General features: G+C 44.0%; 3 protein-coding genes across 3 annotated transcripts; 1 reads left to right on the top strand and 2 right to left on the bottom strand.

The window, feature by feature from the left end:
• The first annotated feature begins 635 nt into the window (after positions 1 to 635).
• On the top strand, positions 636 to 4,661 carry wipf3 (WAS/WASL interacting protein family member 3). The gene is made up of 7 exons (XM_034544440.1): positions 636 to 716; positions 1,479 to 1,608; positions 2,536 to 2,697; positions 2,798 to 3,511; positions 3,638 to 3,775; positions 4,136 to 4,240; positions 4,331 to 4,661. Exons 1-7 carry the CDS (start codon positions 636 to 638, stop codon positions 4,369 to 4,371), a joined length of 1,371 nt encoding a protein of 456 aa, XP_034400331.1. The 3' UTR covers positions 4,372 to 4,661.
• Positions 4,662 to 5,196: 535 nt separating this feature from the next.
• LOC117738550 (peptidyl-prolyl cis-trans isomerase FKBP14-like) lies at positions 5,197 to 9,059 on the bottom strand. The gene is made up of 4 exons (XM_034544406.1): positions 8,772 to 9,059; positions 7,650 to 7,801; positions 7,047 to 7,174; positions 5,197 to 6,354 (listed from the first exon to the last, which is right to left on the bottom strand). The coding sequence occupies exons 1-4, from the start codon at positions 8,963 to 8,965 to the stop codon at positions 6,196 to 6,198; spliced, it is 633 nt and encodes a 210-aa protein (XP_034400297.1). The 5' UTR covers positions 8,966 to 9,059; the 3' UTR covers positions 5,197 to 6,195.
• A 161-nt stretch (positions 9,060 to 9,220) lies between these two features.
• On the bottom strand, positions 9,221 to 16,490 carry LOC117739466 (acetylcholinesterase collagenic tail peptide-like). Its single transcript, XM_034545882.1, has 17 exons — positions 16,394 to 16,490; positions 16,179 to 16,288; positions 15,862 to 15,990; positions 15,593 to 15,637; positions 15,434 to 15,460; positions 14,077 to 14,148; positions 13,906 to 13,968; positions 13,762 to 13,788; positions 13,623 to 13,667; positions 13,325 to 13,360; positions 13,172 to 13,252; positions 12,780 to 12,876; positions 12,398 to 12,537; positions 12,161 to 12,280; positions 11,425 to 11,554; positions 10,779 to 10,881; positions 9,221 to 10,061 (listed from the first exon to the last, which is right to left on the bottom strand). Exons 1-17 carry the CDS (start codon positions 16,488 to 16,490, stop codon positions 9,992 to 9,994), a joined length of 1,392 nt encoding a protein of 463 aa, XP_034401773.1. The 3' UTR covers positions 9,221 to 9,991.
• Between the last annotated feature and the right edge of the window lie 615 nt (positions 16,491 to 17,105).

Consider the following 17,105-nt stretch of genomic DNA (forward strand, 5'->3'; position numbering starts at 1 on the left):
ACCTCGCTGTGTTTTCAGTCTTTCGCAGCCATGCAAGAGAGCTCGTCAAGAATTTATGATGTCAGAAAAGTGTGGAGAGCTCAGTGACTGTTGCTGTGGATCATTTACTCGCTGAGTTGCCAACAACATGTGGAGATTGAAAGACGGTGACATAATTTGGGAGATAAACTGTTCCTGGACAGTTGCTGGGAGAACAATGTGAGTGCACGCCTTTTTCCTGTGGATTTCCCTCAATTTATTTTCCATTCACTTACTGCAGCGAAGGCCTTCGGTCACTGAGCGACTGAAGGCTCGGGGTCCATTACTTTTCACACAACACTCTCCATTGTTCCTCTCCCAAGTCCTGCCACAGGGCATTGTGGGAAGAGCAGGAGGACAGGGGTTGGGGGATGTGTCCGATTTCTCAAGAGCGGATGGAGCGCTCGCTGTTTCCTGTTTTGCGCTGTACGCTGGTGAAAGCCTTTCCTGTTCAGGGAAGAGGGTAGGAGGTCACCGAGTGTGCCCCTTCACCCAGTAGCAGCTTCTGAGATAAACGTCCTCAAAGGTGGTCAGTGGCTGCAGTGCATGAATAGGATGGCGACTTTCTTTCACTCATGGGGTATGCATTGTCTTCTGCAGGTATCTGAGGCCTCAGCATGCCAGCCCCCCCACCGCCTCCCCCTCCACCCCCCCTGACTCCCCCTCCTCCACCGCCGCCCAGCGCTGCCCTGCCACCGGTAAGACGGGCTCTCTCTAACTCTCTCTCATGCAATCGCAAACACCCACTTGTGTCCTTCTCACTGAGCATCGACCATCACCTGTAGGTTATTTACATTATTGATTAAGGTAATGCACACACACACACACACACACACACACACGCACACACACAGTAGCAGGAGAGTGTTATGTTTCTACAGCAGGCGCTCGGTGTCCTCATTTTAAATGAGTCGCCACTGCCAGTGAAGAAGGCCACACTGCAGGACACATCAATATACTGAATGCTTTGTATCTTTTTATCAGAGGAGCAGAGGTGAAGTTGAGAAGATGGTGTTGACGCTATACAGTTGTTCTAACTCTCTTCTTTATGTAAAAAGATCAAGTAAAACTCAAAACTCTTGAAAATACACTTAGTAGGTGCAAGTATATTTATTATTTTTGTTTGCTGTTTCTCTTTTTTTAAATCTGTTAAAAATTACTAAAAACTTTGAGAAAATAAATGCAAAAACTAGTCCGAGGAGACGTCTTCAAATATCTCCGATCACCTGTCCAATACCCAAAGGAACTCAATTTACAATCATATGAAAATGAAAAGCACCACGTGCAGCCAACACATGTTTGTTTTCTTTATAAGTGCCAAATACATTATTAATTGTTTTTTTAATTAGTATGTACTACAGTTAGTATCCTGAAGTGGACCCTTGCTGTAAGACAGAACACATATTGGGCAAAACACTTGTGACTATTATAAAAGCTCTTTTTTTGTCTCTGTGTGACAGTGTCCGTCGGAGTCTCTTAAGCTCCAGTCTGGAGGAGGAGGAAGGAATGCCCTGTTGGCCGACATCCAGAAAGGAGCCAGGCTCAAGAAAGTCGCGCAGGTCAACGACCGCAGTGCCCCCGCCTTGGATAGTAAGAGCAACATCCTTACCGTGCTCCAAACATGCACACCGACGCTCTCGGTTAAGACACTAAACAAGTCTAGTAATGATCACAGTGGAGCTCCGAGGAAGGTGACTTAATGGTGTATGCTTGTGTGTTAAGATGCTGTGGTGTGTATAAGGGTAAAAAGAGAGTGGGGACAGGTAGTAGTATTTAATGTAGTTCATGAGGAGTATGTTGTTTCTATTTGACCTATTTAAGAATAGACACACACCAAGTGGACTCTTCAGGAAGGAATGTCCTACAACAGATAAAGATGCACGCAGAATAGAAACTACTGCAATGTATGCATAGTGGGCAACACAATAGGCTACACATGCATTGTATCTACAGTATACAACTAGGTTTCTAAAAAAAATGTTATGCATGTGATGTTTATGAAGCCGTCAGTATTTTCAAGTTTGTGTGCATTCGAATGCTCGTTTGCTTGTTTGCGAGATTACTTTTCATAAACCTTTTGATGCAAAGGTCAACTGAATGTAACATTACATCATGCAGTGTATCATATATAATATTTAAATGATTTGTTCATTTGCATTAGTTAAACTTACATGTAGCTTACAGTATATTGTGAGGTACTTGGAGCCAGGCCAGTTGACACACACTGCTCTGTTTCGTGAAAAGGTGTGTAGTTGGCCCTCAGGGAGAACAGGTGATTGGGGTGGTGAAAGATCTACTCATGTTCCTGCCTGAACTATTGGGTCTTCAGGTTGTGGTTTCAGAATTAAGAACACAATTCCCACGACTCTAAAACCTGCAGAGCACGTAAAGTCTTGTAAAACAATAACTTTGTGTAATAATGTGAAAAACCTATAATGATTAAAAGACACCAAAAGGACAGTGAAGTCATTGTTGTAAATCATTTGTAATGTATGTGTACTATGTGTTGTTCCCCAGATCCTGAGGCCCGCACTGGAGATCCATCCAGCAGTGTTGCTGCTTCTCTGGGCTCATCAGGAGGGATGGCACCCATGGGACCCTCTTTGGGTGGGCTGTTTGCTGGAGGGTTCCCCACTCTCAGGCCTATAGGACAAAGAGACCCAGCAGGCAAGACCTCAGGTGGGTGCAATATGTCTTGCTCTGACTAAATCTAAATCTAATGATATACTATAATGACCACTCAAATGAATCCCCCTGTGTGTGTGTGTGTGTGTTAAAGTGTCACGTTCAAGCTCCTCGGCCTCCCTGAAGCCTCTGTGGAACCCGCCCCCGCCAGCAGACACGAGCAGCGTCTCCGAGCCTCACAGGACGACGGAGCTCCGAGGCTCCGTCCACCGTCCGCTCGCCCCCTCGTCCTCTGCACCTCCCTCCCCCTCTCACAGCAGCAAGCACCCACCTTCTTTCCCTGCTTCCTCTCCCCCACTGCCTCCACCCGACCCTCCCTCTGCCCCTCCACCGCCTCCCCCACCCCATGCCTTCCAGGAGCGGCCAGCCAACAGGCCTCCGCCCCTGCCCTCCTGCCCTCCTCCTCCACCCCCATCCCAAGTCACCAAGCCCACCTGGCTCCCCATCCAGCACTCCTACCACTCCATCCTCTCCCAGTCCTCTACTCTTCCTCCGCCTCCTCCACCTTTCCAGTCTCCCTCTGCTGTTCCAGGAGACCGCTCGTCCGGTTGTTTCTACCCTCTGACCCCCTCCCCAGTCCACTCAGAACCTTCTAGGTTCCCCATCCTGCGGGACAGCCCACTGGGACCTCCTCCACCACCTCCTGCTCCCCCTCTACCAGCTTCTTTCAGCCCCAGCTGCCCGTCCACGCTCCCCCCTCCCCCGCCCAAGGTGGCAGCAGTGCCCTCCCCAGCCATGCGGGCTCTGCCTCCCTCGTACCCCTGCAACGCTCCGACCCGACGGCCGCCTGCTGTGCCCAGAAGTGCAGGTAGGAGCACCAAGATGAGGAATTGTCTTTAGTGTAAATATGATCTTGCAGTCTCAGTTATGATAAACTGAATGAATTTTTCATGTTACCTTCTGACTCCTCTGTTGTTGTCACCCATGGCAACAGGTGTGGGTCGGCTGGCTCCTCCTCCAGCTCCCCCTGCACGTTGCCCCTCTACAGAGCTGTCCAGCCGAATTCCTCCCCCTCCCCCACCACCTCCCCTGCCTCCATTAAGTCTCAGGAATGGACACCTGCACAGCCTGGGTGAGACTTACAGTTATATATCTGGCAGTATTTACAAAGAAACAGTTTCACAATACTTTATCACATTATGAGGTTGTTTACAGCTAGATTATACCAACGATATTATTGCAATATATTAAAAAAATGTAAACGACAATAACAATACTAGTAATTTCTCCTATTAATGAGGAGACACACCTTCATGTGGACAATATGGACGGCTGTTTTTAAGTAACGGCAGGTTAAGAATACCTTTCACAAACACTGATTGAGTTATTATTATTGAGGAGGCAGATTAGGGAGGTAGATTTTGGATAACCTTCTATCTGAAAATGTGGACAAAATGGCAGCTTTTGATTGTACCTTTACTGTATATATTAGCAGATGATTTTGAATCCAAGTTCCAGTTCCACCCCGTCGTGGACTTCCCGCCTCCCGGTGAATTCAAGCCTTTTCCTCGGAGCTACCCCAGCAAAGAAAACAGAGGTAGCACAACAGAACACTCTATTTATCTCCTCCGCCCATGACTTTGGTATCTTCTATTGAGTTTGTCTTCCTCTTTCCGCTCTTTTACAGTGAACCCCAAACCACCTGGGATTAGGACACACCTCAGATGAGTCAAGGCCTCACCCTGTCCATCATCCCCCCACACACACGTGTCAGGCAGTTAGACTCCTCCTCCTCATGACAATAACATAACTGTTTATGTGGTTGCAAGCTCTGTGTGTGTGTGAGTGTGTTGTTTGTGTTTAGTGTGTGTGTTTGTGTGAGTGTCAAACAGGGTCCCGCCTTATACTGACTATGTGAACTCTGATCTTTTCCAGCGTGGAATGTTTTGAATGTGTGTGAGGAGGAGTGCTCTCCCTACTCATAAGTTACACACACACACACACGTCCAGCAGTTATATTTAACATGGCTCTTGACAGTTTGTAATCATTTCACAGAATAGCATATTTGTATTTGATGTCATGATCTGTCCCTTTATAGAGTAGCACTTTCAAAGTCTGCATGCAACTCAGAAACATTGTGAAACACACAGATCGTAAAGCTCTGTGTTCCAGCAGCAACTACTGCACAAGTAGCTCCTTAAGAGCTCGTATTCATTTTGACAATGACCTTCTGTACATAGCCGCCGTTAGCGGAGTGTAAACTTCATCTTAAGCTGAATGTGAATATACTTACATATGCTAACCTTGAGTGGTGCTCTCCTGTGTTTGCGTAATTATTTTGATAAGAAACAAAATGAATCTATAAAAGTGTTTAAGGGAATATACGGACATTTTAGAAGTATGGATGAGTTTTAAGTTACACTGAGGTGTTCTCACTGTATTAACAAATACTAACGCCTGTGAAGACAGTGCCACCTGCTGGTTCAATGTGTACAGTATTACAAGATGTGAACACCAAATAAACCACAGTATTTTGTTAAGAAAGTTGACTTTATTGATCACGTTGGTTGTTAAAATCAACCTTCACCCAAATGCTTTTACATTAAAGAACCGTGAAGGTATAGAAACAGTGGGCTAAATGTATGGGAGAATGAGAGAACATGTATGCTGTTTATGAACAGAGCTGAACAATATACCCTTTCAGCATTGACACTGCAGTGTCTGCATGTGCAATGCACCTTTCTCACAGTTGTCACATGACAAACGGCTGTCTCCAATAATAATAATGATCTTGGCTGCATTCCATTCATGTTTCGCAGCGCCAGGGCCTGAGTATTGTGTATGCTGGCTTACTGGGAGCACGAAAACAAAACAGTGATTATTTTCTTGGTCACAGCTGCTTTTGTCAAGTAACTGCTGCCCTATAAAAATATCAATTTAACTGCTTGATAGAAAATTAAAAAAAATATTAAAGTTCACATTTTCATGACTTAATTTAAACTCATGATCTTTGCATACAAAAGGTTTGATTTGTTCAAAGAAAAAGTAGAGCACTCTTTCTTTCCTACTGGACCCTCAAAGGTAAACCACATTGGTCTGGTTACATTCTGTTCAAGAAATAAAGACCATTAAGGGGAATTTCACAGCCAAATAAGGAAACTGTTATCTACTAACATTGCCTGCCCACAGCCTGCCCGGCACTACAAGCAGATACTTAAAAAAAAAAAAGTTATATTTGTTGAACTAAAATCTTTGTGGCTGCATCCATTATTTTTTTTGTATAAACATATGATTTGTAATTTGACCCAACCATGCAAGACCGAGTAGAGAGTGCTCTTGTAGAAGTAAACACACAAAAATGCAAAGAAGTAAAACATTACTGAGTTGTTGGTTAAAAGCTTCACACACAAGTTTACCGGACCAAAACACTGCCTCTATAAAAGTGAAATACTTTATTAACAATAAAAGTCTGTGCCAAAGTATTTCCACAACAAATCAATGAAAACAGAAGACACCGGATGAGAGAGTGGTTCGTGGGACAGGATGAGGATTTAAAGTTCATCGTGTCGGTAAGTGAACTCTCTGGAGGATATGAAGCCGTCTTTGTTCTCGTCCTCTTTGGCAAAGATGTCTTCCATCATGTTCTCATGTAGAGTGTCATTGGGAGGGTAGCCGTGACGCTCAAACTCTTTCCTCAGATACACTTTCACCTGGTAGACCGAGAGTGAGAGACGGGCGATTAATGAGACGGAGAAAGGTTGAGATGATGACAAAAAAAACAAACAGTTTGTGTACCGGGAGGAGATGGATAAACAAATCAAATTCAAGTTACATCCCGACAGTGGATGCTTAACAATAGTCAAATGAGATACTGCTGGTATTTCTTTTTTTATAAAAAAACAAACAAAAGAAACACAAGGTACGCACTTGAAATGGCCACTACTATTTTTCAATAAAATATCTTCTAATCACCAATAGTATAAAACAATATACCTCCACATTACTTGTGGTTTCGGATTTAGCTTTTATTCTAAATCGTATTATTCATTTTCCAACTCCAATAAGCAATTAAATTGGGACATCCATATATTATTTTAAGCTTAAATGAGATGTCATCTTCATTGAAAGTTGTTCCACAATTGTTTAATTAACCTATCTTTCCAGTTGGTGGAGGGCCACACAACTCAGTGATCGATTGGTTGAGAGCAGTGGTTAAATCTGAGGTGTTTTGGAGTGTTTAACCAGTTCCAACATAAAAATGAAATAGATTAAAAAAACTCAACACAATATATGACAACTGCTCCTGGGACTGTTAATATGCATTGTTTAGCAAAAAGGTTGAGAAGGTTGGTGGTAGCTAGTTCATCTACTTGCACTGTTTTCTGAACACACTTGTGTATACCTCATGCTTGGAGAGCTTCCAGTCATCGTTGAGGTCCATCTCCTGGAAGGACTCATGGGACCTCGGCCCATTCCTGATCTCAAGTACCTCGATGACGAAGGTCAGTGTGCTCTCAGGTGGGATCTTACCTGACCAGACAACACCACAGGGCAAAAGGTCAGCTAACACTGAGACTGGCCATCACCAGAGGTTTCTGTGAGTTAGTACTGCAGAAATGATGTCCCTTGTGAGTAAATAAATTAGACATCTTGAAAGTGTTAATGAGAAGCAAACTTAGCTTGCACTAATCATGCCTTTTTTGTTGTCGTCGTCACGGTAAAAGTTAGTTTGGCACAGACGAGATGGATGTTATTGTTGGGGTGGTGTGTGCTTACCAGGACAAAGCATAGCATTGTTCACATGCTCTGTGTTGATAGAAAGTGGACTAATATTGCTGAATGAAACCTTCATTCAGCGTGGGAGTCCTAGAGAACCATTCAAAACAAGACAGAAACGTATAATATACGTAGATGCATAACATACGGGATCATATTCTGAACCCTCATGCACTTTTATGAAGACAGTGCTGTGCATGCAGTGGCGTTTGCATGAACACGTTTGTACCTCTTCCTTCCTTCCCATAGGCCAGGGCTGGAGGTACGATGAGTTTCCTCTTCTCTCCAGAGCACATGTCCTGCAGGCCTTTATCCCAGCCTTTGATCGCTTCTCTGATGCCCAGTGTGAACCACACCGCCTGCTTGTCACCTTCCGCTCGACTGGTGGACAAACACAGACATGGAGAGGAGAGAGGAGAGTTACAGGTCTGTGAGAAGGTCTGGCAGACCCCCTAACAAATAACAATAGTGGGAAGTAGAGTTAATACCCTGTTGTTACTGGGCTATATCTGACTTTAATTTAAAATGTAATGAAAATAATATGTAATCATTCGTTGTATTGATTTTAACTTTCTAGTGTAAAATACAAATGTTCATTAAATGGCAAGAGTTGAAACATCACCTGAGACAACGTGTATGTGGTTTTATGGGATTATTTCCTGGCTGAAACTTTGTTTTCTGAGAGTATTATTATTAATAAAAAGTCAATGCGTTTTGAGATCAATCGCAGTCTGAGGAAAGAAATGGGATAATGTGAATGTGAAGAAAGAAAATCAAGAATTTTTGCTGAAAATATTCTCATTATTCATTTTAAATATCAGATATTAAAAAAGGGTCAGTTCACCCAAAACATATTTTCTCACTGACATACCAATATAACCTACTGAGCTCTATGTATAGGAGGTTTGTGGTGCTTTAAGAACAACCTAAATCCATGTTTGAAAAGATGTGTTTTGCTGATGATTTACTGTTGGTTTCAGAGATGATTATGTACAAAAGCACGAGGGAAGGGAAAAACATTTGAGTTGACCCTTTAAAATGTTTTACCACGTGACCCTAATGAAATGACATTTAACACGTGTGCACTTGGAAACGTAGTCACGTTGCGAAAGAAGAAAAACAAGCATTTAAACTTTTTACAATTCATTTCTATGCTTAGCAGGTTAACTGTGCATCACAAAAGAAGAGAGCGAGTGCAGCAATTGGCTTCTTCCCAAACGAGGTGAAACAGTTTGCCAACTTCCGTTATTAATTAGCTAATGCTCAGGAACCACCTGGTGTGACTTAATGCAAGAACATTGCTACATTAAATCTCACATCGAGAGCATTACGAGACGGTCCCGAAACATACCTGGAGTGAAACACGGTCCCGTTCTCAAAGTATCCGTCATGATGCACCAGAAGGATGTCGCCGTACTTGGACTTTCGATGACAGAGAAAAGGTCTGTGCAGAACTTCTATCTGCACCTCGGCTTCGGGCAGCTTCCCCCCGCCGACAGACACCAGCAGGGAGGCGCAGAGCCAGCTCAGCACGGTCAGCAGCATGCCGCCCGACACTCGAAGCTCCGGGAGAAACGGCCCAGGGTGAGGTTTAAGAACAAGCAGCGACGCGCGTGCAGCGTGTCCTCTATACGTGGCAGTGACGTTTCATCATACGCTTTGTTGCAGGAAGTCTTTTTTCTGGTTGGTTCCTTTTCCTCAAAGAAGAAGAAGAAGAAAACCACGCCCACAGTCGACCCCTCTCACCAGTCACAAATTCCAAGGCTCATCTCCAAATCTCTTTATTAGTTTTCAGGGATTTATGAGCTTTACAGTCATGCAGGCAGATTAAATATATATACACTAATCACACTACTGAATCCACGGTGGAGGCATTCTGATGTGACCGAGCAGTTTCTTCATGCTGCTGCGACAATCAGAGGAGTTTTTCTTGCTGTTGTTGCAGTATGACTTTTGTTTTCCTCCTGTCGGATATTCAAACAATCACTTCGAAAAAAGGCCATACTTCTACAACACTGATTAAAGCAGTCCGCTGTGCACGAGTACACGTTTACATGCAATATCACAGCATTGCATTTCATAAATACATGTTTCCTAATACAATGCACAGGAATAAACACATTTACACACCCCTGATTTGCATACTACAGTGTATATATTTATATAGTATCAATAATATATTGGCCTCTTTTGGAATGGGCTATATTTTCTCTCTCGTATTACAAAAGAAGTACAGAATTCACAATTGTTCCGCATTAACAGTCAGTAAGTCATACACATTGTATTTATTTCATATGATACAATCATTAAATCATTAAAATGTTCCCCAGCATCGATAACAGTGCTGCAGCCGATGGAGTGAAAGTAACAGGAAGCTGCTTCCTGAGGCCAGTAAAGGAATTGAACCTCCGGAGGAGACAGTCGACTCCCATGACTGTTCATGGCTCAGAGCAGGCACAAGAGCGCTCCCTCAGTCCTTCAGGTATTTTTTAAGAGGCGAGACTTCAGTACGAATCCAAAGTATAATTTGCAGAGTTGCAATCTGACCTTTTTTTTTTTTTACTTTCCAGTTCAGGTGAAATACTTGCAACCAGTAGAATCAATGAGGCAAGAGTCGGTGCATCTGAGCTGCCCAAAGGACCTGCAGAAAGACACAGACAATTATTTTGACAAATTATTGTGTAGCCATACATCTTCTCTATTAAAGAAATAATTCAATATTCACCAAAAGGAAATAGCTAGCCTGGCTCTTTTCCGAAGGGATGAACAAACCTGCCTACCTCTAAAGCTCACTAATTAACACGCTATATTTTGTTTCATTTACACATTTCTTCTTGGCAGGGAGCAGTGAAGTCACAGGATATTTGTTTGTATGGATTAATCAAACAAGATATAAAATGAGAGGCAGTGGTTGTAAACCTTTGGACGGTACCTGGACACTGTAGCGGTTTTCCCTTCAAAGGTTTCAAATCTCTTAGCTAAGTTAACAGTGGTATCAATTTTTTTTTAAGCAAGAAAGCCAGTATGTACTTTCCCCCAAAATATTGAACTATTCCTGTAAGTATAAAGCAGGCACCGCTGTTCGATTAACTAAAGCAATGTGCAGCAAGTGGTGCCAAGATAATGCACCATCATCGCTGGATGCTTTCAGTGACACCAAAGTAAAAGTACAGTAGTTCATTCAAATGACCTTTACAATCCTCGGATGGGTGCAGTATAAATATGCTGCGGATCAAAATGAACTGCATCGGGCTGTCTTGGCATAGATTCAAAGATCCATAGTGACAAAGTGTCTCCAAATAAATGGACGCTTATGCCTACTGTATGTTTGTGTGTGCACACTGAATGCCTCACGTACCCAGGAAGATAGGACTTGCAGGTCTGATAACCAAAGTCCTTTCCATCGCACTCCTCAATGCCGTCGTGCCGGTAGCCGTCTCCGCAGTAGGCCCACTTACAGTCTGAAGTGGCGAAAAGGGAAAAGGAGATTAGAACGCAGTGGTGAAGCAGTCGGGAGAGAGCAAGGGAGGGAAAGGAGAGAGGAGACGTTACGGATTGCTTTGGCACTGCTGTGTGCCTCAGTGATGCCAATATAGCATTTTGCGGCTAATTTAATTGGAACAGAGGAAGTGAGAGGACGGCAGGAAAAGAGTGGGCGAGATTGATGAAAGACCAAGGAAAGGTTTCACAGTGCCTCCTGCTTTAATCCTCTGCCATGTGGGTTCAGCCTCTGTGGTGCACGGCAGCTCTGCGGGGCATCTCACGGGCAGCTGGGTTGGTGACACCAGGGTGCAGCAAAAAAACAAGCCGTATCCTATTTGAGGAATGTTTTTTTTTCTTTCTTTGCACTAATATCGTAATTCTTGTTACTCTGTATTACGTTACGCCTATACATACAGAGGTATTAGAATCACCGTCTGCAAATCCTTCTTGACTCACTTTTTCTGTACCTTTTGCATTATGTGTGCATGTGTTCAACTCAGCAAGAGATGCATGTAACTCACTGAGACAAGCGTCAGTGACTATCTGGTTTCCATCATCACACTCCTCTCCATGCTGGGCCTGCACCTTTCCGTCCCCACACACACCGACTCTGTCCGGTACTTTCTCTGTGGACTGGAACGGCTGTAAGGGCTGGACAAGTCGTAGAGAAATCTTGGCTTTAGTGTCAAGGCATTGAGGCTTTATTAGGTGGAAAAGGGAACACTTTATGTAACCAGATAGACCAAAGACGTCTCAACTCAAAACAAGATGGTGCCGACTCATGGAGACACGCTCCCAGCCTCTCTGTCCTCTGAGCTGTGACCAGATACCTCGAGGATGGTTTTTACCCCCAGGTGGTTAGGCGACTGAACAGCAAGCACTTAAACTAATGCACAAGAACTTTAATGACCCACAGTGATTTATTTATTTATTTATTATTGTAGAATGTCTTCTTATAGTTATTAGTTTATTTATTCTCGTTATATACAGTTTTTAAAAGGACCAGAGAGCCGGGGCAGATGCATTTCATTGCATGTAATGCACAACTGTACATTTTTGTTATATATATGACAATAAACTTAGCTTTTCAACTGCACCTCATGGTCGTCCTCAGCAGATCAAATTTGCTCAGTTGTCATGCTACACATTGATGTTTTGACAACAAAATATCTCTGTCAACTGTGCACACTCCAAACACTGAGGAAGACTGGGAAAAAGCAAGTTGACCTTGAGTTGATATTTTTAAATAGTCATTACCTGTATGGGCCTCCATCCATCTTTATCTTTGAAGTAGAGCACCCTCTGATCCTTCCTGAACACTATTGTGTTGTCTAGACGTAGGCGGTCCATCTCCTCCTCACTGTTTACCACAAATATCTGCACAGATACATACAGCAGGAAGCGAAAGCTGATTATTGATTCAGTGTGAACAACATGGATTCAGTTTGGATGAAAATATTGGAAGGAAGCTGTTTCATGTCGGGGGCGTCTTACTGCAGGGACTTTATTGAGGCCACCTCGCTGAGTGTAGCTTCCAAAAGGAGCATTGTTTGCTCCATAAGTGGAATCACAGTCACAGCGACCTGGTGGACCCGAAGGACCCTCTTCTCCCTTTTCCCCAACAAGATAGAGACCTGCAAAAAAAGACGAAGATAAGGGTTTAACACACATATGATTACTATACACTTTGATATTCAACATTATTTTAAAGATGGAGTCGGGTAGTCCAGTTTTGGTGGCTTTGTTTATTAGTTTTGAGTGGTGGGGTCTCTCTTACGGACCCTGGTGTGACTGGGACAGTCTTTCACCATTCTTCTGGTTATTTTGTATACATTGTTTGGAGGATGATTGTGCAGGAGTGTGTGAGTTACTGTACCTGAGGCAGGTGGACCGGGTGGCCCTGGATGGCCGTTTTGACCTGAAGGTCCTTGGGGGCCAATGACTCCAGGGGCTCCATGATGGCCCTTCATGCCCTATGCAAACCAGGTAACATCCCAGTATTATAAAATACACACAAACACACACACACACACACACACTGAAGGTGACCTACTACATGCCACTGGCACACTGTGTGTTAGTCATAGACGTGTGTAGGCGGAGAAGATCTAAGATGCCAAAGACCCTGCAGCCCCTACAGAAGTCTATACTTAGCGCTGGAAGTACAACTTGTGTGACAGAATTAGCCGGTGAGAGGACGCAGAGCACCGCACCAGGGTTAAGCGATGCTGTCAGGGTGTGCATCATTCTAACCTTGTCTTCTCTCACCTGTTTGCCTCTCTTTCCGGGCCGTCCAGTGGATCCTCTCTTCCCCGTGAGTCCTGGCTCTCCCGTTGGTCCTTGCTCACCCTGGGAAAGGTGTTGAGGAATTATCAGCTTAAATCAGATTCTTTAATTATGTTGTTGTTGACTCATTCTTACCTTCTGTCCGAGCATCCCAGGCAAACCAATGGAACCCTAAATAGAGACGAAATGAGAGCTCGATGTGAGGAAAGTCATTATGTGTTATAAGGAAAGTGTCACTGCTTTGGATTCTAACCAGTAATTGAGCAAACTGTTGTAGAGTGTTTCCCCCTTTTTCAAGTCCATTAAAACACAACATGGTGTGAACTGCTTAGCAAAGTCAAGCATAAATGAGCTGTAAAGAATTACACAACACAACATTTTCACAAAGAATTTAAGGACCTGCAATGAAAGAAAATGACATTTCTCTACCAACCTTATCGCCTTTTGGTCCTCCTGCACCAGGGTTACCATGAACCCCCTTTTACAAAAGAACAGCGATAAAAATGTAATGAAGCATTTAATATGTTTGCAGTGACAAACAAGTTCACCGTGAGAAGAAGTTCAGAACTCACCTTCTCTCCTTTGTAACCAGAGAAACCCTGAAAAGATACATAGGAATGTAACAGCACATAATAATATGAAAGACTAAGATAGTTTTTCTTTCTTGCTAAACATATCCATAATTGTGTGCATGATGTTGTAAAGATGTGACTAACCTTTGTCCCTGGAGGTCCCCTTAGTCCTGGTAATCCCATGAGACCTGGATCCCCTTTCTCCCCCTAAAACATCACCACACATACACAACGGTCCATTTTGTATGTGTGATATTTCATAAACAGTTGTGTAAAATCTCAAGACGGCACCTGGAGTGATTCCATGAGACTTACCCCGGGTCCCTCTGGACCAGGCCATCCTGATAGTCCTGGTTTCCCTGGGAGGCCTGGAGCCCCTGTACGACCCTGCAGAAACACAACCAGGACCAGCACTCAGTGAAAGGACTGATGCGGTTTCAGCTCCTTCCTGCTGCACAAGGGACAGGAAGCTGAGCAAGTCTTTAGATCAAATGAAGGACTCAATTTCTTTTTGAGTGTTAAAAGTCTGATCAAAGTAACAAAGTTGGCCAACCGGAACCTGTAAAGCTAATTTATTAACATGTTATATCTCATCTAGTATAAACAAAATGAGTACAAAAATAAATCAAAAAGATAATGTGTAGTTTTGCTGTGGGGTTTAAATGCCAAACTATTTCTTTGGCTATATATTTATTCTCAGCTGTTTACCTGCCAACTATCTGTCTTCTGATCTAACTATTGGGAAGAAAGCAAATAAAATATCAACTATTTCTTTAAATACTAACTGATTTCTGCTTTTCTCCAAGATATGCTGATGATCTGCAGCTTTTAATGTGTGTTAAGGTGCTTGTTTCATGGCCCTGTTTTCCATGACAAAGAGATACTGACTTTGATAAAGACTAACCAGGTTAAATAAGCTTCAGAAACAAACAAGCATTTCAAAACTGTCTATGGTTTCCTAATCGGACATGACAGAGGAATAAACTTGCATGCAAAGCTTTAATGCCAATGAGATTTGCCGTTTAACTGACAGTAACAAAGGCTTCGTCTTGCTCTGTCGTCTGCACGCAGGAGACCCGGATGTTTTACACCGCAGCCTCACATCTCGGTGACACCTGGACGAGTTTCCCAGAGCTGCTGCCATGCTAGCAGCGTGCTCTCATTTAGCTGCCTGTCATTAAAACAGCAGCCTGTAGAGACACCGTGGACCTGCCACTGTGTGGACTGATTTATCACGGAGAGCAAAAGCTCTTAGGGAGATTAAAGTGCAGAAGTGGAGTGCTGGAGAGCCTGGATCAGCAGGACTGGAGTCCAGTGCACGGGCGAATGGAGCCAGGCCAAGTACAAGGAGGAGAGAGAGAAGCAAGAGGCAAAGGAAAGAAGAGGGGGATGACAGAGAGGTGAGGAGACAGAGGATGACTGGAGACATCCAGGGATGTGATCAAGCTTTGCTGTGCGGTTCCAGCGGCTACTGAGACTAATGCAGCATGACCCATTTAGCAGCTGCAGAGGATATTCTGAGCACATCAATAGACAAATCACATCACAGAGATTGAGGATGCATGGAGGGGACAAGGGAGAGAGAAATCCAGATCCCATTATTCCAAGGACATGCGAGATGGACCAGAGACAGATGAGCGAGAGAACGAGACATGCAGGAGGAGCGGCTCACCTTTAACCCCGGACGTCCAATTTCCCCCTGGAGGAGGACAAATGAGGGGAGAGGAGATGTACTCATTATAGCAGAGAGGAACACAAGGACACATGCACACATATGTCTATAGTGAAAAACACTAGACATATTTCAAGACCAATAAAGACAAAAACACACCGTCTCCCCTTTTGGTCCTCTTATTCCAGGTAATCCACCCTGACCCTGAGAAATGACACCACATTTATTTCCCGCTCACGTATTCTGAAAGCGCATGGCACATTTGTTGAAAAATCAATACTATAAAAAGGTCCTTTTGTTTAATTTCCATTTAACAATACGGTTGATTATACTGCTGATGGATGTCCTATGATGTAATCAGACTGAAGAGTGGTCCAGCCCCTATGAGGTTTCGAGCACCGTGTAGTTCTTGAAAAAAAAAGCCTTACCTCTGGGCCCAAGGGTCCTGGAGGTCCTGGAGGTCCTGGAGGTCCAGGTGAACACCCAGGTATCACAGGTTTTTGTTTTTCCTGTACCTCTCCTCCAAAAACACTTGGTTCTAACACGCTAATACCGTCCTTCAATCAAAGATACACAACATCCAAGAGAATAGGTTTTCAATCAGAGACCTGCTGTGAGCAGACAAATGTGTGTAAGGGTATTTATGCAAGCAGGTGTGTGTGTGTGTGTGTGTGTGTGTGCGTGTGTGTGTGCGTGTGTGTGTGTGTGTGTGTGTGTGTGTGTGTGTGTGTGTGTGAATGCCTACGGGGCTGCCCCGCTTCCAGAGCTGAGGTGGTGGAGGGAAGAATGGTGGCGGAGGCGGTGACATGAGACAGCAGGGGTCAAATGTCAAAGGCTCATCCAGAAACCTGAGAGCTGAGGGAAAGATAGTCCGCCATGATGATGTCAGTGCTGAGAGGTCCATGCAACATGTGTTTCCCTCTGTGAGACAGTCAGTCCTACAGTTCACTCATGACTTACCTGAGCGGGCTGAGAGGATGCTGTCCATGTAAGAGTGTCGGGCCCATGCAGCACACATAAGAATGTGGAAAGACACTGCAAGTTGGACCAGATCCATCCTGACGGTTTACTCTCTCCAAAGCACAGGACACACACACACACACACACACACACACACACACACACACACACACACACACACACACACACACACACACACACACACACACACACACACACACACACACACACACACACACACACACACACACACACACACACACAGTTTTAGATACCTAATGCAGTTACTGGCAGCTGTCACTTTTCCTTACTTCCTCTGGAGGGTGTCACCCCTTAACTTCAGACCTCTCTCTCTCTCTCTCTCTCTCTCTCTCATAATAAACTTGTTGCAGCTCCACACTGCAGCAGATGCAGATGCAGCCATGCACCAACCCCCCTACCAGAATTAGACTGGGGGGGGGGGGGGGGGTATACTTCTGCCACTTTATGACAGAAGTCATAGTAACATGCTTCGGCTGGCTCAGCTTCATGCACACACATATTTCCAGTATGCTAATATCTCCTCTGCAGGAAGATGTTAGAAAAGCTACAAAATTATAATCGTGTGTTGAGTTACATTGATGAAAATATGCCGCACCGGATTCAATCAGCTAATTCATATCTTCATTACTGCTCAACATTTTCCCTTCTGTTTTTTCTTCTTCTTCTAATT

Source organism: Cyclopterus lumpus, chromosome 11 (assembly GCF_009769545.1).
Source record: "Cyclopterus lumpus isolate fCycLum1 chromosome 11, fCycLum1.pri, whole genome shotgun sequence".
NCBI lineage: Eukaryota > Metazoa > Chordata > Actinopteri > Perciformes > Cyclopteridae > Cyclopterus > Cyclopterus lumpus.